General features: G+C 36.6%; 4 protein-coding genes across 5 annotated transcripts; all 4 read left to right on the top strand.

Annotated features, from left to right (window-relative positions):
- The first annotated feature begins 5,227 nt into the window (after window positions 1-5,227).
- Window positions 5,228-10,320, top strand: LOC140790970 (SNF1-related protein kinase regulatory subunit beta-1-like). Its single transcript, XM_073141299.1, has 5 exons — window positions 5,228-5,393; window positions 5,486-5,661; window positions 8,764-8,945; window positions 9,468-9,630; window positions 9,728-10,320. The coding sequence occupies exons 2-5, from the start codon at window positions 5,506-5,508 to the stop codon at window positions 10,040-10,042; spliced, it is 816 nt and encodes a 271-aa protein (XP_072997400.1). The 5' UTR covers window positions 5,228-5,393; window positions 5,486-5,505; the 3' UTR covers window positions 10,043-10,320.
- Window positions 10,321-11,072: 752 nt separating this feature from the next.
- On the top strand, window positions 11,073-15,857 carry LOC140790868 (protein HEAT STRESS TOLERANT DWD 1). Its single transcript, XM_073141168.1, has 13 exons — window positions 11,073-11,221; window positions 11,323-11,370; window positions 11,531-11,637; window positions 11,721-11,799; window positions 12,428-12,604; window positions 12,719-12,817; window positions 13,158-13,326; window positions 13,427-13,530; window positions 13,604-13,743; window positions 13,849-13,921; window positions 14,484-14,608; window positions 14,941-15,058; window positions 15,474-15,857. Exons 1-13 carry the CDS (start codon window positions 11,174-11,176, stop codon window positions 15,603-15,605), a joined length of 1,419 nt encoding a protein of 472 aa, XP_072997269.1. The 5' UTR covers window positions 11,073-11,173; the 3' UTR covers window positions 15,606-15,857.
- A 797-nt stretch (window positions 15,858-16,654) lies between these two features.
- LOC140791449 (calmodulin-2-like) lies at window positions 16,655-18,355 on the top strand. Of its 2 annotated transcripts, none has more exons than XM_073142026.1 (3): window positions 16,655-16,913; window positions 17,017-17,386; window positions 18,075-18,355. In XM_073142026.1, the coding sequence occupies exons 1-3, from the start codon at window positions 16,838-16,840 to the stop codon at window positions 18,181-18,183; spliced, it is 555 nt and encodes a 184-aa protein (XP_072998127.1). In that variant the 5' UTR covers window positions 16,655-16,837; the 3' UTR covers window positions 18,184-18,355. The 2 variants fall into 2 exon arrangements, with proteins under 2 accessions (XP_072998127.1, XP_072998128.1); XM_073142027.1 differs by having other exon boundaries at window positions 18,064-18,355.
- Window positions 18,356-20,665: 2,310 nt separating this feature from the next.
- LOC140790491 (uncharacterized) lies at window positions 20,666-24,104 on the top strand. Its single transcript, XM_073140603.1, has 15 exons — window positions 20,666-20,806; window positions 20,890-21,014; window positions 21,102-21,158; window positions 21,236-21,352; window positions 21,426-21,545; window positions 21,635-21,776; window positions 21,857-22,027; window positions 22,136-22,282; window positions 22,401-22,507; window positions 22,715-22,805; window positions 22,877-23,018; window positions 23,103-23,256; window positions 23,350-23,466; window positions 23,540-23,663; window positions 23,754-24,104. The coding sequence occupies exons 1-15, from the start codon at window positions 20,666-20,668 to the stop codon at window positions 23,991-23,993; spliced, it is 1,995 nt and encodes a 664-aa protein (XP_072996704.1). The 3' UTR covers window positions 23,994-24,104.
- The last annotated feature ends 354 nt before the right edge of the window (window positions 24,105-24,458 follow it).

Here is a 24,458-nt window from a genome sequence, read left to right as displayed (position 1 = left end):
AGTTAGATTCAGCTCGCTCAGGCTCAGCTCGATAGGCTCGGTATAAAAGGGTGCCGCCTCGTCCTCCGTCGGTGCCACCTCATCTTATGCTACAATGAGCCTCCTCCTCCTCTCCCTTCTTCTTCTTCTTCTTCAGCAGCGGCAAGCTGTCATGGTGCAACCTCCTCTTCCTTCGACAACGGTAAGCAGCTGCGATGCCCCACCTCCTTCTCCTTCTTTTTCTTCTTTGGCTCGGCTTGGGCTCGATCTAACTTGGTCGGCTCAGCTTGAATGAGACTTGATGATAGACTCATTTTAGGCTCAAGCTTGGTCTGGCCCAGCTCAAGCTCGGCTTGAGTTGAACTGAGCCAAGCTTGAGCCTGAGCCTGAGCCGGCTCACTCAAGCTCGGCTTGATTACACAGGTAACTATATGTAAACGTTATAGCAAAGCACATCTCCTTTTGTAAATTCACAAATGGACTCCACGCTCTTTGGATATATTTGCAAATAAGGAATAAATCGAAGCATAATTTTTTTTAATAAAATCCTTTTCATTTTCTTTTCTTTTCTGGCAAAGAAATTTTATCATAAAAATATAGAATACCTATATTTAAGACTCTAAACTGTTGCCATAAGGTTTATGTAGAATTTCTCATTATTTTTAGAGATAAATCTAACTTAGAGCCCTGAAGGCCTGAAATATTTTTATTTTACTTACACATAAAGAATTTTTTTATTATCCATATATTTCCATTAAACTAAGAAAAATAGTTTATATATATATATATATGTATATATCCTCTTAAACTAAGAAAAGTAACTACATAGATTTTTAAACTAAAAAACTTTTTAAATCAAGGAGTGTACCTTAATAATAAAAAAAATTCAAAGAGTATACATATAAAACAATGATAGTTCCAGAAATTTAAGTAGAATAATTTTTTTATTTTTATAATATTCTGACCTCGTAATAATGTCAAAAACAAAATTTAAGTATGAAATTGTTAGTTGTTCATAAAAAAGGAAAAATTAAAAAGAGAAGTTGAAAATTACTAAATCTGCTACAAAGAGTTAAAAGGCAAAAGAAATAAGGGCATCCACCTTGTGGCTTGGGACTGTTTCACTCAACCCAAGGCCCTTGGAGGGCTGACTCTTAGTAACCTTAGAGATAGAAGAGCTCTCCAGGTTTTTAAACCATCATAATGGTTTTTGGACCCGACTGATTCAGGACAAGTTCAGTACAGACCTGGTGCATTAAGAAAAGGGTCGAATTACCTGGAGTTGGAGACTGTTCAGAGAAACTATCCACGTTAAGCATGGTTTCTTTAAAATTTTTAAGAACGACAACTCTAAGTCTATCTAGAAGGAGTGAAGGACCCTTGGATTGAGCAGATTAACAACATATGGCCTTCTTTTATCAACATGAACTTGGTTAACAAAGTTCATAAGGTCTCTAACCTCATTTGTGACGGGAGCTGGAACAAAAGTCGGCTCAATGACTTATTTGTTCGATGAGAGGTTCCTTGAGATTGAAAGAAAGATTGAAGAGAATTGAGTTTTGGCCAACGTGCCAAAACCTTAGTAGATTAATATATTTATAATAAGCTTGTTATGAGATAGATACAGGGGAAACAGATTTTAATAGTAACAAATAAACAAACTAAAACAGAAGATATGCTTAAGCTAATCTAAAGAGCCGGAATGATCTGGATTAGTTTGATGTAACAAACTGATAGATTGCTTATCATTTGGAGTTGCAATAGAAATCTGATTAGGAGATAATGTTTGCTTATCATCTGGAGTTGCAATAGAAACCTGGTTAGGAGATAAGGTTTGGTTAACCGAGATCTAACTCCCTATTATTGGGGGCCCAGACACTCAGATTTGGCTTTCTAACATATTTGGTTTAGCAACTGCAAAGTCGGTCTATAATATGCTCAATATGCTCAATATGATTGACTCGGTGGACTCAACTACTTGGAAGGGCTGGAAAGCAATCTAGCAGTTGAAAGTGCAGACAAAATTTAGGTGTTCTTTTGGAAGGTAGGTTGCCTCAAAATTACCTCAAAATTGCCTCAAAATTTAGGTGTTCTTTTGGAAAGCAACCTAGATCGCGTGCAGATAGAAAATTTGCCGACGGGCTGAAACTAGGTTGCCTCAAAGTGTGCCGCACTTGTGGCCTGCATGATGAAACCTATGATCACATCTTCTTTACTTGCCTTTTTGTAAGGGCTATGTAGACATAATTTAACAAAACTTAGCTCATAGGCGTGCCAAATCACACCTGGTTGGAAGATGGCTAGATCCTAGCACTTGATAACATAAATAGTTAGAATCGATCATTGATATCATTAGGTATGGCGGTTACATTATGGAATATCTAGAATAATAAAAACAATATCCGAATAAGAGAACCTGCCGATATTCTATGGGAAAGGACAATAGCCTTAGCCTATAAATATCACCAAAATCTGTCTCCTATATTAGATAAATGCAACTCTCGCCAATGTCACACCAACTGGATACCTCCTCCTATCAAGTATCTTAAGCTTAATATTGACGATTCGTTTTTGGGTCCCAACGAGCTTAGTAGGGTGGGCTTCATCTTATACTCCTTGTCAAGTTTCTCGATAACTGTCCATAGTCGTTGCGCACGCTTTCAATCCACTATTGCAGCAGAAACCACAGCTCTAAAAGAAAGGCTCCTTATGATTCAGATATAGGGCCACACTCATGTGGAAGTAGAAATTGACTCACAGCTACTGGTTAATGTTTTGATATGGAAACACACGTCGTCTTGGACGTCGCATCTATTGTGGAAGACTGCATATGACTTCTATCTTGTATCCCTTGTATCTCTATGAAATATATATATATCAGGAAGCTAACAAAGCGAGAGACTGATTAACTTTATCCGATAGACATGACAGTTTTGGATGCACATGACAAGAGACTTTCCCTTCCCCTTTGATGCAAATCATGCTTGCTGACTACAGGAAAGCCCTATGTAATCAAGCTTAGTACTTTAATATAATTTCACCTTTCATCAAAAAAAGAAAAAGAAAAAAGGAAACATAGGTTTGGAGATATTTCATACTCGGTCTTAATTAACAGTTTTAATTACTTTATGGGCCAACCGTGGGCCTCCCCTACTATTTCAGCAATTCAGCTATTCTCTCCATATTTTAGCCTAGCTTTCATTTCTTTTTTCTTTCTTTTTACTCTCTTCTTCTTCTCCCTTCTTCTCCATCATGCCATTGCTTCTCCGAGGCTCTTTCTTTTCTTCTTTTTTCCTGCCTTCCCCTGTTCCTATTTAATCTCTTCTTCTCCAGGACCTCAACTTCGCCGTTCAAGGTGTTGAGGTGCGGTGGAGGGTGGTGTTCGTGTTTTACCCTCCTCTTTTGTGGCATACCACCATGAGAGTGGGTTCTACGTTAAGAGGGCGAAGGGTCTTCACTGCAACTATGGACCGAAATGTATGGGACCTTCTGACCTGTCAAAAGAGATCGGTTTGGATAAGACCGGATAACTTATTCTATTCACGAATAACAAAGACTACTGGAAAACACTTTATCCGTTTCGTGCGTACGCTGATAACAATGGAATCATTTTTAATTTGGCTAATTCGTCGGTTAGAAAAAAATTAGGACTTCTTTGTAACTATCGATAAAACTTATCCCATATTCTCAATACTTTTATGCCTCTAAACTCTCCAAAAATCTCATGCATATCAAATTTAGCGTATAAATTTATTTCGCCCTCTATATTTTATTTATTTTATATTCTTAAAAGCTTTTTAACGCATAAATATATATATATTATATTACAATAAAAATAAAGATCGAACTTAAGATGATAAAAATATGACAAATATTTATTTTTGCAATATTTTATCGTTTAAAGTATGGGGGAATAAAATGTAATATTTATTTATATTTATATAGACCTTTTATCTATATTTAAATAATAATTTGAGATTCTCAAATATCTAATATCTTGTATTCTATTAGAATAAATTTTTTTTATAATATATAAAATTGATCACGTGATTCAGGAAAATTAATATAGTTGAAGGAGACTAAATATCACAAATTAAATAAAAGAGTTCATATGAAAATAAATAATTGTTTCATCGGGTCTTATTTGTAATTAGACCCTAACTTCATTATAGAATCCTTATCCATCCGGATAAGATAAGCTTAACAGGAAAAACGTAATGCCCGCACGGGAATTCACGCACCTACAGCCGAGTAGAGTTCTTCTGCACACCAGAGTTCAAGAATTTACTGCATTCGGATTACCTGGCAGCAATTAACTGGCCTTGGGACGTGAACAGCCAATCGGAAAAAGCCAAATATCCCGGTGGAGGAATAGTTTGGTGGGGTTTTTACACACTCTAGACCTTTGGTAGCTTGGACGTGAATAATGGAATGGAATAGTGGGAGGTAGATAAGGTGGACGAGTGGATAAGGATGACCCTACTTATCCTGCCGTCCTTATCGTCCTTCTTTTATATGCAAGGGCCCAATCACCATCTAAAATGTCAATTATACCCTTACAACTTTGACCTTTTTATTTCTTTCTTTTTCCCTTTATTTAGATGTCGAAACCTCTTGCTTTTTACAACTACGACCTTTTAATTTTTCAAAATTTTTATTTCGAGCATGATTAGTTATACAATATTTATTTTTTCCATACTCTTCTCGTCGCTCTTTGTGGAGAGATCTACGTGACATTATCAATTTAAAATATACCATAATAAAATAATCTTAGGCTAAAATAGAATATTATACATAATCTTAAAACTATCTAAAAAATAGATGATTTTGCCTATATAAAATAGAAGTAATTACTACGATTAGTTTCAATTTTTAATTATGTTGCTTAAATCTCGTGAAAACTACTCAAATAATTAAGTGAAAATTGATTTTAACTTCTACTCTTATTATTATCGGTGGTTAAATTTTATTTATTTATTTTGTATGTGATTATTTAAAAAATGGTAAATATTAATAGCCCATATGAAGCGGCTTTTCTTGCCATATTTACTAATCAGCCCTTCAGAGAATCAGAGGCAAAGGCAAGGGGTATTTATGGTATTAAGAAAAGGATATCTCCCTGACACATCACCATGCATGCAAAGCCGTACGAAGATCGGGCCCACCACATCCAGCTCGTGCCAACCCGCACGTGCTATACGCCACGTCAGCGTCATCACTTCCGCGAACACCGAACTGCCCCCCCTCCCTCCCTCCCTCCGCTTACAAATCTCTGTCCTCCTTTGTCTTTCTCTCCTCTCCTCTCCTCTCTCCGGCTTCTTCGCCAGTGGCATGCAAAGTAAATAACACCCAAATCCGACGGCATTCTCTGAAACTCCCTCCTCCTCCACCGCGTGGCAAGCATCCGTAAATAGGTGGATCGCCGGTGGCATTTGTCAAGCTCGTCTCTTGATCTTGTTGTAAATTAATCTTATCCCTCATGGTTGCGGTGGTCTTTCGCTTTCAGGGAGAGTTTGGGAAACGGCGATGGGAAACGCGGCGACGAGAGAGGTGGAGAACGGCCACGGTGTGGCCCCGATGGGAGCGGACGGCGACGGGACCTTGCCGCCGGTGGCCCACATGGTCGGATCGCCGCCGGAGAGCCCACGGGAGTCGCGATCGCCCTTCATGTTCGCCCCGCAGGTGTTGAGATCTATCCCTTTCTCGCACGAGAATCTCCTTTTGCCCTTCCTTTTTCTGATCCTTTTCGATTGCTTTTTGTGATTGGGGTCGTGATCAAAATGCCGTCTTTTTGGTTAGATAGTTTTTTGATTTGGTTTCGTAGTTATGCTGTTCTCTACTTTCCTGATGTTGTTGTTTTTTTTTTTTCTTTTCTTTTCCTTTTCTTTTTGACTTTGAAATGTGAAATATTTCTAATTTAACGCGTATTGATAATGTATAACGTGATCCATCGGATGATAGGACGAATTTATAGTTATTGGGCTAATGCTAGTTAAAATCAGTGGCTGTTGGTCAAGGAAAAAGATTGGGTGCTTTCGTTGCATAGATGAAATTGCACTGTCATGGATAAACATTGTGGGAGTTTCTGAAGATTTCTTTCACTTCTGCAATGTTTGTCAAGGAGGAGAGAAAAAGATGCATGGAGGGGACTGAGTTTTGATACCAACCAAAGAATTATTTGCTATTTACCGTTGTTTTTAAATTAAATTTATGGCTGTTGAATCTTGAAGGAAATCAGCTATCTGACAGGATATAATGTTTTAAGACATGCATCCAATTGTCTTGACATATAAGGACTGTATTACATAATGCATGGGACCTCGTGGATACATTTGATTAGTGGAGTGTACCGATCATTTTAGTCAGTAATGTTGCCGCAAACTGATTGACCATTGGGCGTTATTTTTACCATGGGAACTTGCAGAAATATACATGAATCGTGCTTTGTGTACTAAAGCCAGTAGATGTTGGTTGCCTACCTTGTTGATGTGCTGTGCAAAATGTTACCAATTGGAGATTCAGTTGCAGCATTTTATGTCGAGATATTTGATACATTTAGTAGTTGCTTATCGAGTCACAACAAGATTTTTCTGTCTCCAACAAGTGCATATGCACCCTCATCTGAAGAAAATAACAGCTACTTTAGCTATTATGTAAAATGGCTCTGAATTCACCTTTTTCATCCGTCTCTTGCTGATTTCACTTGTAATTTATCCTCTCTGATGTGAAAAATTCATTTGCTCAACTTTCTCATCCTGATGTAGCTTGCAACTCATCGTATCTGCTATGAAAATTCAAGTGACTCACTTTTCTTTCAATCTGCTGAAAGAAAGGGATTCATGGAAGATGGTGGAATCAGTTTCCATTGAGGAGATTTGTGTGTGAGATGGAATAATGATTGTGGCATGGAAAGACTGTCCCAATATTATTTGAAGAGAAACCATTGATTTTCACATTCTTGTTGATGGACTTGACATCCAAAGAAGTTTGGGGGATTCCTTTTTTTTTTCTTTTTTTTGATGCAGCAACTGTTTAATGCAATTTGCAATTGAAAAGGTGAAAATAGTCTTAGTTTGATCTGTGGTAATTTTTTGATAGAACAAATTATAAGCTTGTCCATTTTGAAACCTTTGGAGATGTTTAGTTAGGATTTTAAAAGCAGCACCTGTTTAATGCTAGATTAAATTCAGAAGATAGTCTGTGTTTGAGATAAGTGATCATGCATTACTATATACTAATACAGTAGTACTCTGTTTCTTGTGTCAGAACAGTTAGTTTCTTTGTCATATGATACTAATTATTATACTGGGTTGGCACCTTGAAGCTTGTGCCATACTGATACACATGCTTCACCTATCTGAAATTTTGAAGAAAGAAACTCCATCCATTTGTTACAAATCCTTTAACTGAAACATGTGTGCTGGACATGCTTCAGAAGACACCAAAACCTAATTCTTATGGAGGGAAACCTTTTGACATATGCTTGCATCAATTGAAAATATAAGGTCTGAGGACCAAAACGCCAAAATTTCCTTTATATAGATATAGTCAAAGTCATAGCATCTTTGGCATCCCATTTCATTTTCCATAGTGCTGCCTTCATATATTTCCTTGTCAACTCTTCACTAGAACCTTTTGGATGTGAGACCTGCTTCCTGGAAGTTGCAAACTGAAGTAATCAAGAAGCCCCTTGTCATGGGTGTTTGTTATAAAAGTATTGGGTTCTTCTTCTGATGATTTTCTTCAGAAACAGTGGATGGAGCTGAAAGAAATAGAAGTAATGTTAAAATCTAAGTTGTAGATGGATACAGGCCTTTGGCGCATTATGTATGATTTGCAAATGATTCAGTTACTTCTATTAATTTTGTGATAAATCTTTGAGTGTTCAACATGCTTGATGCTATTGTGCTGGTTCTGTCACTTTTTCTGCATGTTTTGCTTTGTATAAGCTTAAATTTACAACTTAATGTCAATGTTCACCAAGTGGTAAGGCAATCTTACAAATATGAAATGGATAGCAACAGATCATTATACTTCTTTTTGTTTTTGCATGTGTGTGTTTAAACTGCTCTGCTGGAGTCATGTAAGCGCAACAAAAGTTTATCTGCTTCTAGACATTCTATGCAATTACTTTTCTCTAAAAGAATCTGAGTTCTGCATTTCTCTAAAAGAATCCCCGTTCCAAGATGCCAATTACATGATCCAGATCTTTTGTCATGAAATTTTCTTCCATAAGTTTCAAAGTTTCCTTTTCTGTACAAAAATATATAAGTGACCATAAGGCTGCAAATTAAGTCAATTCTACTCCTAGCTGGCAAAGAGGCGTTGCTCATGCAAATTATTTTCTTCTTTTATCTAGTTACAGACTTACAGTTCTCCTCTCACATAGTTGCTTGCATTCTCATGAGAATGAATGGTCCATGCTTCTACTTTGTCTTGATTGTGGGGTTGAGAAAAACATTCTTTTGGTAACTATGTCAACTGGTTGCATTATAGATTCTGAGTTGAGCCCATATAAAGATTTGTTTTCCTAGTTTCCTTAGACCCTTATCCTCACACAAATATATTAACAAGAATGACAGTTTTTAGGCAGCAGACAGTTAATCTATGATTTTGTATTTATTTCTAGCACTACGCCAAAATGTTGTCACTCATAGGATAAAGCACATTTTATATTTGATGAAAGAAGGAAGCTAAAATCTAATGTGTTAGGTGGGAAGAAATTCATGTAATGCATGGTCCCCTTGCTGTTCATACACAATCTAACAGAAACATATGTCACAGGTTCCAGCAGTTCCTTTGCAGAGAGCAACTGATATCCCTTCGATTCTCAATCATCCATGGATGAACGACTCAAATGGACCTTTTAATGCTCCCCAGGAAAAAGGTATTCCAACTCTGATTACATGGAGCAGTGGAGGAAATGATGTTTTGGTGGAGGGGTCTTGGGATAACTGGTCCTCGAGGTATATATATAATCCCTGCATTGCAGTTCGACCTTTTTTTGTTGTATTTTGTGACCTAAATGTTCTTCTTCTTTTTTTGTTGTATTTTGTATATGAGAACATCATACATAGATTTTACTATCTTAGGGTAATTTCGAAAATCCTCCTTTTGAAGTCAACTCCATTTTCAGGTATATTTTTAAAAATCACGTCCTGTTTATGCACATGAATTTATTTACTGTATTCGTTTTTGGGTGACTAAAATGCTCTTCAGATTTCAAAGGTATCTAAGATAAAAGAGGAGAGGAAGGATGTTTTAGTCTTAAATGAATAGAATGTCCTAAGATGAATCCTTGTGAACTTAAAAGAGGTGTTCTTTGCAAATCTACCCACAAAAGGAGTTGGATTTGCAGATATGTCAAAAAAGGAATATTTTCTTTGCAATAAGACTTAAATGCAAGTGGTGCTATGCAAAATCCTCCCTCTTTTCGCAAGGATATACATTCTATACATAAGGTTGGAACTATTTTTGAAAATTTTCAGGAAGGCATTGCAGAAGTCAGGTAAAGATTACACCATCTTGCTGGTTCTACCATCTGGAATTTATCATTACAAGTTCATCGTTGATGGTGAATTCAGATACACCCCTGATCTCCCTTACATAACCGATGAAAGAGGACAATTCACTAACCTCCTCGATGTCAATGTCAGTAGATATTATGATACTTCTTAATGACCGCCTCAAATTTAGAGTGCTTTAATCTGGAAATTGATTGTGTACAATTTGTGTTTCCCTTGAATAGGACTATGTTCCAGAACGTTTGGATAGTGTCTCAGAATTTGAAGCCCCTCCATCTCCCAACTCCAGCTATAGTCAGCCATTCCCAGGGGACGAGGATTTCGCTAAAGAACCGCCACCCCTTCCACCTCAGCTGCTCTTGACAGTCCTCGGATCTCAGAACTCTGAGGAGCCTTCCTTGAAGCCGCAGCACGTCGTCCTCGATCACCTCTTCATCGAGAAAGGATGGGCATCACAATCGCTGTTGGCCCTTGGACTCACTCACAGGTTCCATTCCAAGTATGTGACTGTTGTCCTCTACAAACCTCTGAAGAGGTAACAGAAACAGCATCTGGAAATCCGTGGAATTCCAAGAAATACTAGGAAGAAGCAGCTGCTACCATGGCCTTTGTACAGAAGAGTAGTGCAGTTACTGCAGCTTTTGGGTTCTGCTATGCTACCCTGTACCCTTGTCCTTTAGAATGTATCAGGATTATATGATATCATTAATGCTCTAATCACCATGAATTATCTTCAGATTTTTCGTTTGGCTGTTTTTCGCCAGTGTAAGTGTAACTACAAATGTCAATCAGATAGTAAGATGTCAAATTAGCTAAATGTTCCACTGTCACATTACACAAATTATAGTGTTGAAATTTGTAGCTTTGCAGTGGGATGAAGATTATAACGTACTAGATACCTCAGGGTTTTATTATAGACCTTTTATTTGTCAGGGGTATATGTGATAATGTGTTTTAGGACTTGAAAAATGAAATTTAGCAAGATTTACTTCAACTGTTGCATAGGATTTACATCCTTTCTGCAAGGATGCAGAGGGGATTATCATTTGTAAATAATATTTTAGACAAAGATCACTTTATCCCTTGGGCTTTGTTTTGCATCATTACGATTCTCTACACTCTTAACTAAGCTATAAGTACAAATGCCGTTAACATAGATGATAAAATTATTTAAAATTTTAAATACTTTTATTTTTATTAAATAAATATATATTGATAAAGAAAGTTCAAGGTTGATTTAGTGATACGAAACAAAAATTTTAAGAGGTAAATTAATTTTTGTTCAAACCAGTAATAATTTTTAAAGAAGACATAGATAATGTTAATTTTGGATGAAAAATCTAATCCCTTCGACTTAGTAAAAGGGTAGAGAGACAGGTAAAGCATATATAATCCTAAATAATAAAAGGAGAAGGTTTTATTTATAATATATTTAAACTGTAGGGTGTTATAAATAGTTCTCTCTCTTTTTTTTTTAATAATTCTCTACCTGGATCTGGGTGGGGCTCTGGTTGGGCTACCTCGGCCCGGCCCGGCCCGAACATGACCCCCTCCCGAAGCACACTCGGCTTCGGCGCCTACAGAGTTTTATCTCTCTCCCTCCGCCTAGGGTTTATCTCTCTCCCTCTCTCACCTCTGTCTCAGAGAACCTCTCCTTCGAAGCCGTCGAGATGGTTCGCAGTCTCAAGAGCTCTAAGAAGAACAAAAAGAAGAACAAGGTGCCTCTCCAATTTCCTCTCTCTCTCTCTCTCTCTCATCAATTCGCTGTACCTGTCCATCTTTGTTTGATGTCTTTTTTTTTTGTTTCCCATTGTTTCAGGGATCAAAAAAAGGCGAATCCTCCACCGTGCCTTCGGCACCTCCTAAGGTGACCAAGAAAGTCCAAGCTTTCTTTAATCTTCTCATGATTTTATATCCGTAATCTTTTTGTTACAATCGTTTTCATGATAAAGTTATGATATTTGGGTATTTTGTTGAAATTCATAAGTTTGGCCTATTTTTATTTTTCCAAAATTTTGCCTGTGTAGGTATGGCAACCAGGTGTCGACCAACTAGAAGAGGGAGAAGAGCTCCAGTTTGATCCCACTGCTTATAATTATCTTAGGGGTTTTGATATCGGATGGCCCTGTTTAAGGTAGAATGTCCAGATTGACATTCTGAATAGATTTAGTTTCTTTGTTTAACATTGGAATTTAATTTCTGTCTTCTCTCTTATAGTTTTGACATCGTGCACGATTCTCTTGGATTGATTCGGACGGAGTTTCCACACACAGTATATGGTGTTGCAGGGACTCAGGTTCATAACTACTGGTTCATGATTGTCTTTTATTGAACTGTAGTTGCTGCAGTGATCAAAACCGTATTTAATTATGAAAATGTGGCATTTTCTAATTTTTAATATCTAGCCTGCCATGCATTTGCCCGCTGTTTGGATGGAGAGAAGAGGAGAGAAGATTGATATCGGCAGTGATATGCAGGCCATCCTATTTAAAATATGGTTTTACTTGCAAATGAGTGAAATGTTGTAACCTAATTTGCTTAGAATCACAAATAGGTACATTCTCTTGCCTGGAGTTTGGAAGCATTGGTTACTTAGTGTTTCCATTCTATTTAAGAGCTGGGTTTACTTGTGATTGAATGATAGGTTGTACCCTAGATCAATTAGAACCACCTTCTAGATTGTCACTTGTTGAAGCATTGGTTAATTGTTTTTAACTGAAAGTTCATATTTTGATGGCCTTCAAACTTAGTAAATTCCACTGAAATTTTACTTATCATTGTTATGTGTTCTATTGATTTAATTATTGGAGTTAATTACTAAAGTTATTGTATTTAGTTATTCATGCTTTTTGCAGTCACTAGAATCGTCGAGTAGTCTGTTTGTGCTGGTAAAGATGTATTGTAATCTTATACTCTTCCTGCAGGCTGAGAAAGCATCTTGGAACTACATTGGTATTTTCAAGCTTTCCAATATTACTGGCAAAAAGCGCCAATTAGTGCCTGCTCCCTCTGCTGGTAGTGACGTTGATATGGAGAGTGAGAGTAGCAGTGATGAAGAGGATGAAGAGGAGAGCGAGGATTTCAAAAAACCTGTTTTACAGGCAGATTCATTTTCACAGTTCTAATTCTGATTATATTTATTATTTATTCTAAATTGTTGTTTTCCACAATTCTTATTATAAGCTACTAATGCTTCCTGCATTTTGTCATAACAGTTAAACAAGGTGGCTCATGAAGGATGTGTGAATCGTATACGCTCAATGACCCAAAAGCCACATATATGTGCTACATGGGCAGACGCTGGCCATGTGCAGGTTAGAAAATTATATTCATAACAGATAATTTTGGAATCTTGATAATAATTTATGGTGGTATTTGATATGATGTTAATTTCTTTGTATTTGAGCATTCCTTTTTACTGTGATGTGATCTGCTTGTAACCCGTCTATTTTCATTAGGATATGCATAGATATTCATTTGTTTTTTTAGATTATCTGCACATTTTGCAGGAAGACTGTTCTCTATTGTGACTCTTTTATCTTCAGATTGCTTTTGTCAAGGCTACTGATCGTCACTCAATCAATATACTGTCCTATATCTATTTGGAAATTTGACAGAGAAATAAGTACATACATTTCATTGCAATTTATGCAGGTCTGGGACTTCAGCTCATTTCTTAATTCCTTAGCAGAATCAGAAACAGACGTAAGCAGAGGGGATAATAGCATTCATAGACATACACCTATAGTAAAGTTCAGCGGGCACAAGGATGAAGGGTATGCAGTTGACTGGAGTCCTGTGGTTACTGGGAGACTTGTTTCTGGTATGATCTCAATTTGTGCCTAGATCCTCTCTTACCTTATTTATTCTGGTTGCTATTCCGAATAAGCTGATTGCTGAGGCCTTCTTTTCCGTCTTTCTAGGTGATTGCAATAAATGTATTCATCTTTGGGAGCCCATGTCTAATACATGGAATGTTGATACAAATCCTTTTGTTGGTCACACTGCAAGTGTGGAAGATTTGCAAGTATGCCTTTATTTCATATTCTAAAAGCTCTTGATTGTTGCACAGTTGCAATATATTTTCTCCTTTCTTGTAGTGGAGTCCCACGGAAGCAGATGTATTTGCCTCTTGTTCAGTGGATGGAACAATAGCAATATGGGATATTCGGATAGGAAAATCACCAGCAATTTCCTTCAAAGCACATGATGCTGATGTCAATGTTATCTCATGGAACCGGTATATGCAGAAATATTTTTTCTGTACTTCAAGCATACCGCTACTTATGATTTACCTCTGCAGTTATTCTCATCTCTCTTTTCTATGTTTCACCATCTGGAATAGGCTTTCTAGCATTTTCATGGCATCTGGAAGTGATGATGGTAGCTTCTCAATTCATGATCTTAGATTGATCAAGGTAGTTGAGCTTTTCTCTTTCTTTTTTCTTCTAATTAGTAATTCCAGTTTCTTTCAACAGAAAGCTTACTTTCCTTCTCCATTACAATTTCTTATCTCCTTTAGCTTGTGTGTATAACCAAAGAAGTAGATGAACATGAAGGATTACTCTAATGTGGATTTTGCAGCATACAATATTTAAGGAGTTCAACAGTCATATATGTGATGGTTCATTGTGGGAAAAGTTGTTCGCCAATTTTTTAATATAAATTCATTTCAGTGATCTAATTAGATTTTTAAGATAATTTGTTGTATAAGATAAATTCAAATGAGATAACTATGGAGCAAAGTGAGCTGTCAAATATATTAAGGGCAATATCTGGACGTGAATGTAGCTCCCTAGAACGATGTTACTACTGTGTGTATATTGACTTATTTTTCTGCATGAGCTTCAATTCACTGCTGAGATGGGTTTTCAGAATAATCATGTCAGATGGTTTTGGCTTGAAAAAGATGGTTCTGGTTTTCTCAGTTCAGTCGAGAATTTGCTTGTTTACAATTTTACATTTTTCTGTTATTGGCAGGGGAAGTCGGGGGAATCACAAGTAGCTGCTCATTTTAATTATCACAAACAACCTGTCACTTCCATAGAATGGAGTCCGCATGAAGCATCAACACTAGCTGTTTCATCTGCTGATCATCAGCTGACGTAAGACAACTGTTTTCTCTCTGGAAAAGTTGAGAGTTTATGTTATCTAATCACTAGCTGAAGAAAAATTAACTCTTTAGAATAACATTTTGCTTTTCCATATCCAAAGATGCAATTGATGACGGAAAAGGTGTTAGAATCTTTTTTTCCCAAAATATTTGACATGAAGTTTGTACACCAACTGCCTCTCTCTCTCTCTCTCTCTCTCTCTCTCTCTCTCTCTCTCTCTCTCTCTCTCTCTATACACACACACACAGAAAACAACAAACACTGTTTTCTTGCGTGATGCTTCCAAGTTTATCATTCTTATTTGTTGGATTATCTATTGCAAGGATTTGGGACCTTTCGTTAGAAAGAGATAAAGAGGAGGAGGCTGAATTCAGAACACAGATGCAAGAACAAGCAATTGCACCTGAAGATTTGCCAGCACCACTTCTATTTGTTCATCAGGTATTTATTAGTTACAATTTGCTATAAGCTTGTTTCTGGTCCTATTCAGATATTTATTTCATTTTTTCTTGAGAAGCAAGTGAACCTATGACAGAAGTCAATGCTTTTCCAGTGTCCTACCTATATAATAAGCATTCTCCCCTATAATAAGCATGCTCATCTTTCTAGTTCAGTTCCTTGGCTCTCGACCAGCTTTGGCATCTCTCTTAATATAAAACATACTTCAAATGTTCATTATTCGGAGGGATTCTTATACAACTATCTCTGCTGTCCCTCTAATTATTTTGTCTTTACTGGCGTTAATGACAGGCTGATGATCATCGTTTGTTCCAGCTGAATACATTTTTTTTCTAGTAATGATTGATTTCACGATGCAGCCAATGCCTGCTTCTAATTGTATTCTTTCTACATACAGGGTCAGAAAGATTTGAAGGAATTGCATTGGCACTCACAGATCCCAGGAATGCTCATATCAACATCTGCTGATGGCTTTAATGTCTTGATGCCTGCGAACATCGAAATAACCCTTCCATCGGCTGGGTTTTAAGCGATCGCACAAACAGATGTTTTTCATGCAGTAGCTTTGAAGCAGAAAGTCTGTCTGGTTTTGAAGTTGTACTCTTTTGTCTACTTCACAGAGTATGTACCAATCAATTGCATTCTCCGGCTAGCAGTAACTTATGCTATGTTCCATCTATCACAAAGAAAAAAAAAAAGGAACTTCGTAATGGTTGCAATTGGATGTGAAAGTTTCCAATGAATAAATACTTAGTAGATGCTCACATTAGTCATCAGCAAATTGGCTTGCTTATCTTTTCAATACTAGGCTCCGTGAGTAATATTTTTTGGAATAAAGAATACATTATTTTTTTTATTAACCCATCATTTTTTTTCCTCCTATTTGATACGATTTTAAACATGAATTTAATAATAATTTGAAATTTTCATTTTACTTATAGATTAGTAAACGCTACTATTTTATATCCAATTAAGAGGATTTTTATTATTTAATTTAAAATGTCACCAATTCTCAATATTAAAAATTAGAATAATTATTTAAGAATTAATCTTATTTCATAAAATTAAATTGAAATGAAGTACACAAGGGGGTTTGCTATTTAATTATATTTAATTTTTTAATTTTAATATATAAAACTGAGTATATATATATATATAACTAAACATCAAAGTCTATTTCGGTGCCAAAAGTGATGGCAGCCAAATAAAAAAACACGTTGCTGCGGAATCGCAATCGTACTGTAAATCACCGTCCACTCCTTTTCTTATATTCCTTGGGCCCCACTAATTTATACGCCAAGTGACAGAAAAGCCCACAGGTAATAGACCTTATTACCTTCTCGAGTTCATTATGTGAGAAAGAAGAACCTTAAAAGTAATTTGAGTTTACTACTATAAAGAAGAATTTGAAATGATTTCAAATTAAATTTAATTTATAGTCATATTTGTAAACATAAAAGGCATATGAAAATATGAAGTGGAATAATTTTGACTAGTAAATTAGATGCAACGAGAAGGCTAGAAAGGTAATATCACTATGCTTCAAATTGTGGAGAATGGCATCCGATGCCCTGGCCCTTGGAACGCTTCTTCGAGACTTCGACTCATATATCACCAAACCCGCCATTCACTCCGGCGAAGAGAAAATTCCAATTGAAACCCTACTATAGCTCTCTCTCTCTCTCTCTCTCTCTCTCTCTCTCTCTCTCTCTCTCTCTCTCTCTCTCTCTCTCTCTCTCGGATCGAATCGAAGAGGCGACCATGGCGGAGCACTTCTCGCAAGAGCAGATTTCGGAGTTCAGGGAAGCCTTCAGCTTGTTCGACAAGGACGCAGACGGTAAGATTCTTCTCCTCATATTCGACGGACCTTTGTCGATTAATTGATTATTATGATCTCAAGATATCGTTTTTTTAGTGTTTAAACGGCAACTCCTCTTCAGGATACATCACGACTGGCGAGCTGGGGACTGTGATGCGAGCTCTGCATCAGAATCCAACGGAAGCGGAGTTGAACGCCATGATCAAAGAGGTCGATGCAGATGGCAGCGGAACCATCGAGTTCAACGAGTTCCTCAACTTGATGGCGGGCAAAATGGGGGTCACTTCTTCTGATGAGGATCTCCTGGAGGCCTTCAGAGTTTTCGACAAGGACCAGAGCGGCTTCATCTCAGATACGGAGCTTCGCCATGTCATGACCAACCTTGGCGAGAAGCTGTCCGACGAAGAGGTTGATGAGATGATCCGTGAAGCTGACAAGGATGGCGATGGCCAAATTAGCTACGAGGAGTTTGTCAAAGTTATGGTGGCCAAGTGAGTTCCCTACTAAGACTTTATTTTATTTTTCTTATTGGAAATTGAAATTGCATATATATGCTTAATGTAGTAGTAATAGTAGTAGTAGTTTTTTTAGTTTAGATTTATGTCATTACATTACATTTGAAAAAGTAAAACATGCCATCAACTTTAGAATCAAACTCTAACCCAAAAGCAGACTATAAATTTTAATGTGATACTCAACAATTTCCTCTCTCGCTCGCGTCTAATTTACTACTCTTAACTAATCATCTCACCCGTCTCAAGAGTTCGAGTCTTCTATGATCTTATCTTCTAAACTTAGGACTTCTGCTCTATTCGAGTATAATTAGCATATACGCCAATTCTGCGTGCTCGAGCCTAATCTCAGAGCCTTTGTCAAATCCAGTGGGAATTTGTTCTCCTCCATCTGTTTGATGAGAACTACATTCCAGGCCGAGTATGTAGTATGTACTGGTCCTGTAATTGCTTTTTGTATGCAAAAACTAGAAGGAAGTGTAACTCATGGAAAATAGACTGTTGATGGGATTATTTTGCATGGTGAAAAGCATTGCTCCTAACTCCTAATTAGAATTTAAACATCCAATATGGCATCATTATCAAGATTACGCGGGATAATTAGTGCACCAAAAAAAAAAAAGTGATTTGATTTGATTTATGGCTGGCTCTCTGAGGTCTTGTGCAGGAGGGTGAAGAGAATGGGAGAGAGCAATAACAGCCGGAGGAGTGCAGAGTCCACTCCCTCTCCGAGGAAGCGTGGCCGGCTTCGCTCCAAGAGATGCACAATACTCTGAAGAGCAAATGCATGGTGGCCTATGGAATTTTCAATGTCTGGGAAACTAAGTTTGTAATAATGGAAGCATCAACCTGGAACTTGTAATGGTATCAGTGTGACAAACTTGAGGTCAAGTATAAGTAAATAAGCCAATAGTGTGATAGGGATCATACTTGGGAGTTCTGTTCAAATCTATTTCCCTCCTTTGTTTCGTCTTCTTGCATCCAATATTTACATGCATATAGTGAGCTTTTCTGGACCTGGGGAGATCTGCAGTTGATATATTGTTCCACTAATTATAGATATCGTTGGAAGTTCTTCTACTGCATGTATTCATATCCAGTAATTAATACTGTTAAAATAAAACAAAACAAAACAAAAATTAGTGGATCTTCTTGCATTGGCTTCGGATATTTTTAAGTTTTCCAACTTAGCCCGGAGGGCGAGAGGCCCAAATTCTCTTGGAAGTTAAGAATAAGTAAGAATTTTAATTATTTTTGTCTTCTCTATTTTAACTAAACAATCTTTGTTTATCTATATATAAGCTACAAACTAAGATACGCGGTATAGAATTTCAAGACATTGAAGATGGGTAAACAAGGATCTAATGTTAACAGCATCTTGCTACAGATAATAATTGTATACGGTAATTTGCATGTACTTTTGTACATTCATATGTTCTAATTGTTTGATATTTTGTATCCTGTTTAATTTATTTTTATGGGAAGTGGAAATAATGTTGAAGGTAAAATAGTGTTAATTTATTTATTTTGGAAAATAAAAAAAATTTAACATAATTTTTTGTATGATAAAAGATGCCAATATATTTATATATGTCAAAATAAGCAAGTCGCTCTGTCTCTGTTCGGCTTGAACTGAGCTGAGCCCTAGATAAATTTATAATTTTGAGCTCAATCAGAATTTTTTTTATTAATATTATATATAAGTATACTCATGACTATTAGATATTTGATTTAAATAGACTTGATTTAGAAATAGCTTAGTTTCAGATTTAGATCGGCTCGATTTGAGTTCGGTTTGAAAATAAGCTTGCTCAAGCTCAGTTTGCGCTAAGATAAACAAAAAATCTATGTTCAAAATTAATTTCGAGCTAAGCCTCGCTTGCTAGGTCATTTGAGCTCAGTTTGCGCTAGGATAAACAAAAAACTATATTCAAAATTAATTTCCAGCTAAGCCTCGCATGCTAGGTCGTTGACACCTATGTATATAATTAATATGGGATAATAAAATATATAATATAGAAGCAATCAAAAGTATAACAAAAAGACAAAAACAAATAACAGAAAGGAAGGCACACCATCCGATGTTGTTATATCAAGAAGGAATTGATATATTGTTCCACTGTTCAAATACCGTTAACATTAAATATAATTCAAAAATATAAAGAAATAAAATAAAATGTTTTTTTATCATCTCTATCTTAGTTAAATATTCTTTTCATCTCCATCTTAACTAAATAATCTTTTCCTCTCCATCTTAACTAAATAATCTTTTCCTCTCCATCTTAACTAAATAATCTTTTCATCTCTATCTTAACTAAATAATCTTTTCATCTCTATCTTAACTAAATAATCTTTTCATCTCTATCTTAGCTAAATAATCTTTTCATCTCTATCTTAACTAAATAATCTTTCTGTATATATATATATATATATATATATAAGCCCATAAACTATGATATGCTTATAGAATTTTTAGAAACTGAAGATGGGTAAGCAAAGATCAAATGTCATTAACATTCTGCTACGGATAATTGTATACGGTAATTTGCTACCTTTTACATTCATAGAGTAATGCTTTTTTACATTCATAGAGTAATGCGTTTGTAAATATAAACAATAGTTTATCTTATCTTACTAGGAATTTTGTTTTGCAACACTTGTCCCATTGAACTTTTGAATAAATTATTTAGAGAAAATGGAAGGATATGAAAGGAGAATGGGGTGATTGACTTGGGGAATGAGAATAGAAGTGTATTTTGTATATTTTGCCATCAATTGACTAAGTTCAACTTTTCTCTTTAAATAATTTATTTTTAATAGGTGTGAATTGTAATTTTATCGTTCTGTTTTGGTTGTTTGGCATACCTGACGTGTTCTAATCACCATCAATCATCAATTTCACCCAGTGACGTTGGATTTAATTCAAACTTTTAATTCCCCAGTCGAGGAGGAGTTGAAGATGGTGAAGAGTTACCAGAAGTTATACATTAGATTGAAGAAACTTACTTGATTAGTTATGATTACAAATTAGTAAAAGGGAGGCATTTAGACTTTAAAACATCCCATATATCAAAGTAATTGAGAGAACTCTCTTGTAAACAAGGAGCTCTCTATGATCCTCATTGTTGGTATAGTTTCATAGTTATTTATATTTTACCTATTTCCTTTTTGTGTTCTTTATTTCAATGGCCCATCCAGACCCACATTTGTTGTTTCTATTTATTCTTTCAGTTTCTGATATCTTTATACACTGTTACCATGTCTGTTCATGAGTTTTGGATGATCAACTTTCATACTACTCTCTTGTTCATATGTCTAGTGAGTTTAGCAATTACACCTTCAAATTGCGCAAGAACACTTGGTACTCAAGGAGTGCAGTTAACTGTGGAAGATCACCAGGTAATGGATAGTATTCATTTCAGGTTTTGAAATCAGATCATTAGTTCTGTGAATTATGTAAACATACTCTCATGGGCTTGCAGGTGGTTATAGATAATGGCATTCTCCAGCTCACAATATCGAAGCCTGAGGGCCGCGTTACGACAATCCGATACAATGGTCTGCGCAACCTGTTGGAGTATGATCCTGAAGGGTCTAATTCAGGAGGGTATATAACTATGAACACCTATTTTTTCCCTCGTTTACTTTGATATATCTTCGATGAGCTCACTAATGTTTCAGTCATGTCATTTAGGTACTGGGATGTTGCTTGGAATCATCCTGGAAATGAACAAGGATGTTACTTTGATCGGTAAGATTGTGTACGTTGTCGTGTTTAATTCTGATTAAAGATTGTGTATCTAATTGTTAAGGGACTAAGTTGTGCAGGTTAGATGGTACAGAATTTAAGGTCATAGTAGAGAATCCGAATCAGATAGAAGTTTCTTTCAGTAGAACATGGAATCCATCAAATCCTGGCAATCTTCAATTAAACACCGAAACGAGGTATTTTATTCCAACTCTTTTTTGCAGCAAGAAAAGAGTTCATGATCAATAACCCAAGTATCATTGCATTCAGGTTTGTAGTGCTTAAAGGTAGCTCCGGATTCTACAGTTATTCAATCTTTGAGCATCCAAGAGGTTGGCCGGGTATAGATTTGTGGCAGGCTAGAATTGCCTTCAAGCTTCATCCAGACCAGTAAGAGATATATTAACATGTTAATTTCCTCTAGACATTGGTCCTAATTTTGTAAGTTTGCTCATTGAACTGACTTATGGTCATGTTAGCTTCAAATACATGGCGATATCGGATAATAAGCAAAGAGAAATGCCGAGCTCTGCAGATCGAGAATCTCCCAGAGCTGTGGAACTGGCTTTCAAGGAAGCTGTTCACATCATAAACCCAGTTGAGCCAGAATTTAAAGGCGAGGTGCGTTACGCAAACGGACTTAAGATCAGGAGAATTGCAAGAATTCAAGAATCTGATCATTTTGTTGGCATTGTTGTCAGGTGGATGATAAGTATCAGTATTCAATGGAGAACAAGGACAGCCATGTTCATGGCTGGTTTTGCTCCAATCCATCCACTGGTTTCTGGGTCATCACACCTAGTGATGAGTTTCGAAGCGGGGGGCCACTTAAGCAAGATCTCACCTCCCATGTTGGTCCGATCTCCTTGGCGGTGAGCGACATTTTCTCTAGTCACATACTTCGACTCTATTTAGATTGTACATGCTAGATGATCATAACTTGTACCTACTGCAATCTGATTAATTCTCGGGGCCTTTAGATGTTTTTAGGTGACCATTATATAGGAAATGAGATGCACATCAGACTAAAAGATGGGGACTATTGGAAGAAAGTCTATGGTCCTGTTTTCATCTATCTGAATTCAGCTGCAGTAGAAAGAGATGCATGGCAGGATGCAAAAGCACAGGTTCTGGTCCTACTCCAACTATATTACGACATCGAATTCATTACAATTCTACTTTTCCTTTCAGTTCTTGAAATCAGTAAGCTTATTATCTGCAATCAAATTCTTCTCTCTGATTCAGATGCAGACTGAACAGAAGAGCTGGCCATATAGCTTTCCTGCTTATGAGGGATTCCCGAAGACGAACCAAAGAGGTTCAGTTAACGGTCGATTGTTAGTTCGAGATAGGTACATGATCTCAATCTGTCATCTTATCAGAAATTAGTCAGTTGAATATGTTAGCATAACTTTTCAGTTGAAAGGAAAATTCTTTACTGTCCACAAAAGTTCTGACCAAAACGAGAAATTTTGCTTGATACTCGATTAGTTCGAAAAATTCTATTATCAATTGCCTTAGAAGAAGAAGATACTAATCAGAGATCTTACTTGTCTAAGGTACATTAGAAGCAAAGATATGCCTGCAAATTTGGCCTACATTGGCTTGGCCTTACCAGGAGAACTAGGATCATGGCAAACAGAAGGCAAGGTAAGGAATACCATCCTAATTAACTTTCGGCGCTAAATTTTACTACTTCAACCATCTTGTTTGCTGCATAGGGATACCAATTCTGGACCAGAACTGATACTGAAGGATATTTCACAATTGACAGCATCAGAGCTGGAAACTACAATCTTTATGCATGGGTTCCTGGAATTTATGGGGACTACATGCATAATTCTTCCATAACCATCACTCCAGGTTAACAAATCATCAACTGCTACTTGACTAACATTGGCATTCTTAACCTAGAATTGAAAAATTACTAAACTAAGTTTTCAGCAGGTTCTAGCATCAAATTTGATGATCTTATATTTGAACCACCAAGGGCTGGTCCTACACTGTGGGAAATCGGCATCCCAGACCGCACTGCCGCTGAGTTCTTCGTGCCAGATCCTATGCCAGAATATGTCAATAAACTCTATGTCAAACAAGAAAAGTTAGTCCTATTACTAAGACTAGAATGATCTTATATATATATGACTGATGTTCTTATCTCATTTATACATAATCTTCTGCTTCGATTCAACAGGTATAGGCAGTATGGCTTGTGGGCGAGGTACACCGATTTATACCCGACTGAAGACTTAGTCTACAGAGTTAATGTCAGTGACTACAGAAAAGATTGGTTCTTTGCACATGTTACAAGGTAGGTACACTCAATCTAAGAAATTCAAAACTACAAAAGGAGGGAAATAATTGAACTCATGTACTGCATGCAGGCTGGTGGGAAACAATTACCAACCTACAACATGGCAGATAAAATTCAATCTAAACTCTATCCAAACAAATGGATTATATACACTGAGACTAGGCATTGCAGCTGCACATTTTTCTCGGCTTCAGGTTTTAATCCTCTCTGACACAATCAAAACTCTATATACGTTCTTCCATAACTTTTGATAAAAAAATTTCTCTCTTTTTGGTGAATTCAAGGTTCGAGTGAACGACCCAGATGGAGTGATCCAATTTACGACGCCAGAATCCGGCGATAGCAATGCCATTGCAAGGCACGGAATCCATGGCTTCCAGTGGAATTTTGATGTTGAGATCGAGGGGAGATTGCTTGTGGCCGGCGAAAATACTATCTACCTCGCTCAATCTAGGGGAGGAGATAAATTTGTGGGGGTCATGTATGATTATATTCGCTTGGAAGGGCCTTCTTATGCAAATTAAATACGAAGCAATATTAAGTTGATTGTTAGATCGTCGGAGAAGTATTGGTTTACTAGTTTAGAGTGAAAATAAATTTCATTTCGAAACAATATAATTGTGATCAGATTATTAGAAGAGCTCATGTCATATAATTATTATGTTTGAATTCTAGCAGCATTTGGTTAACTGGGACATTTGTTAAGCACTTTCTCCTCTTTAAAAAAAAGTTTCATTTCATCTTCAAATGTGTTAAGGAAAAGAATAATAATATTATATGTAATTTATATATTGAAAAGAGAAGGATGTATTGAGAAATTAAAATAAACTTTGGGCTGGAAAATAGGGTGGGAAATGTAAATTCACTTAACAAAGGAGGTAATTTGCAAATATGTAAAAGGAAGGGGTGTTTCAGGAAAAGAAAACTTTCTGGGCTCTTTGTAGGCTATTGGGCCGGGCCATCTGTGGGTCGTCGCAGGGCCTGTATGC

The sequence above is a fragment of the Typha latifolia genome, chromosome 6 (genome assembly GCF_019914945.1).
Source record: "Typha latifolia isolate L0001 chromosome 6, TyphaL0001v2, whole genome shotgun sequence".
NCBI classification, from domain to species: Eukaryota; Viridiplantae; Streptophyta; class Magnoliopsida; order Poales; family Typhaceae; genus Typha; species Typha latifolia.
The sequence above is the reverse complement of the archived record's forward strand: the minus strand, read 5'-3'. Positions and strand labels throughout refer to the sequence as shown.

Bases quoted from the DNA above. Each gene is read 5' to 3' on its own strand.
- LOC140790491 (XM_073140603.1), top strand. From the start codon at position 20,666: ATGTCTGTTCATGAGTTTTGGATGATCAACTTTCATACTACTCTCTTG. The intron at 21,353-21,425 runs GTATTTTATTCC...CATTGCATTCAG, and splicing joins CAATTAAACACCGAAACGAG to GTTTGTAGTGCTTAAAGGTA. The intron at 23,664-23,753 runs GTTTTAATCCTC...GGTGAATTCAAG, and splicing joins CACATTTTTCTCGGCTTCAG to GTTCGAGTGAACGACCCAGA.
- LOC140791449 (XM_073142026.1), top strand. From the start codon at position 16,838: ATGGCGGAGCACTTCTCGCAAGAGCAGATTTCGGAGTTCAGGGAAGCC. The intron at 16,914-17,016 runs GTAAGATTCTTC...ACTCCTCTTCAG, and splicing joins GTTCGACAAGGACGCAGACG to GATACATCACGACTGGCGAG. The intron at 17,387-18,074 runs GTGAGTTCCCTA...GGTCTTGTGCAG, and splicing joins GTCAAAGTTATGGTGGCCAA to GAGGGTGAAGAGAATGGGAG.
- LOC140790868 (XM_073141168.1), top strand. From the start codon at position 11,174: ATGGTTCGCAGTCTCAAGAGCTCTAAGAAGAACAAAAAGAAGAACAAG. The intron at 12,818-13,157 runs GTTAGAAAATTA...CAATTTATGCAG, and splicing joins CAGACGCTGGCCATGTGCAG to GTCTGGGACTTCAGCTCATT. The intron at 14,609-14,940 runs GTAAGACAACTG...ATCTATTGCAAG, and splicing joins TCTGCTGATCATCAGCTGAC to GATTTGGGACCTTTCGTTAG.
- LOC140790970 (XM_073141299.1), top strand. From the start codon at position 5,506: ATGGGAAACGCGGCGACGAGAGAGGTGGAGAACGGCCACGGTGTGGCC. The intron at 5,662-8,763 runs GTGTTGAGATCT...CATATGTCACAG, and splicing joins CCTTCATGTTCGCCCCGCAG to GTTCCAGCAGTTCCTTTGCA. The intron at 8,946-9,467 runs GTATATATATAA...GAAAATTTTCAG, and splicing joins TGGGATAACTGGTCCTCGAG to GAAGGCATTGCAGAAGTCAG.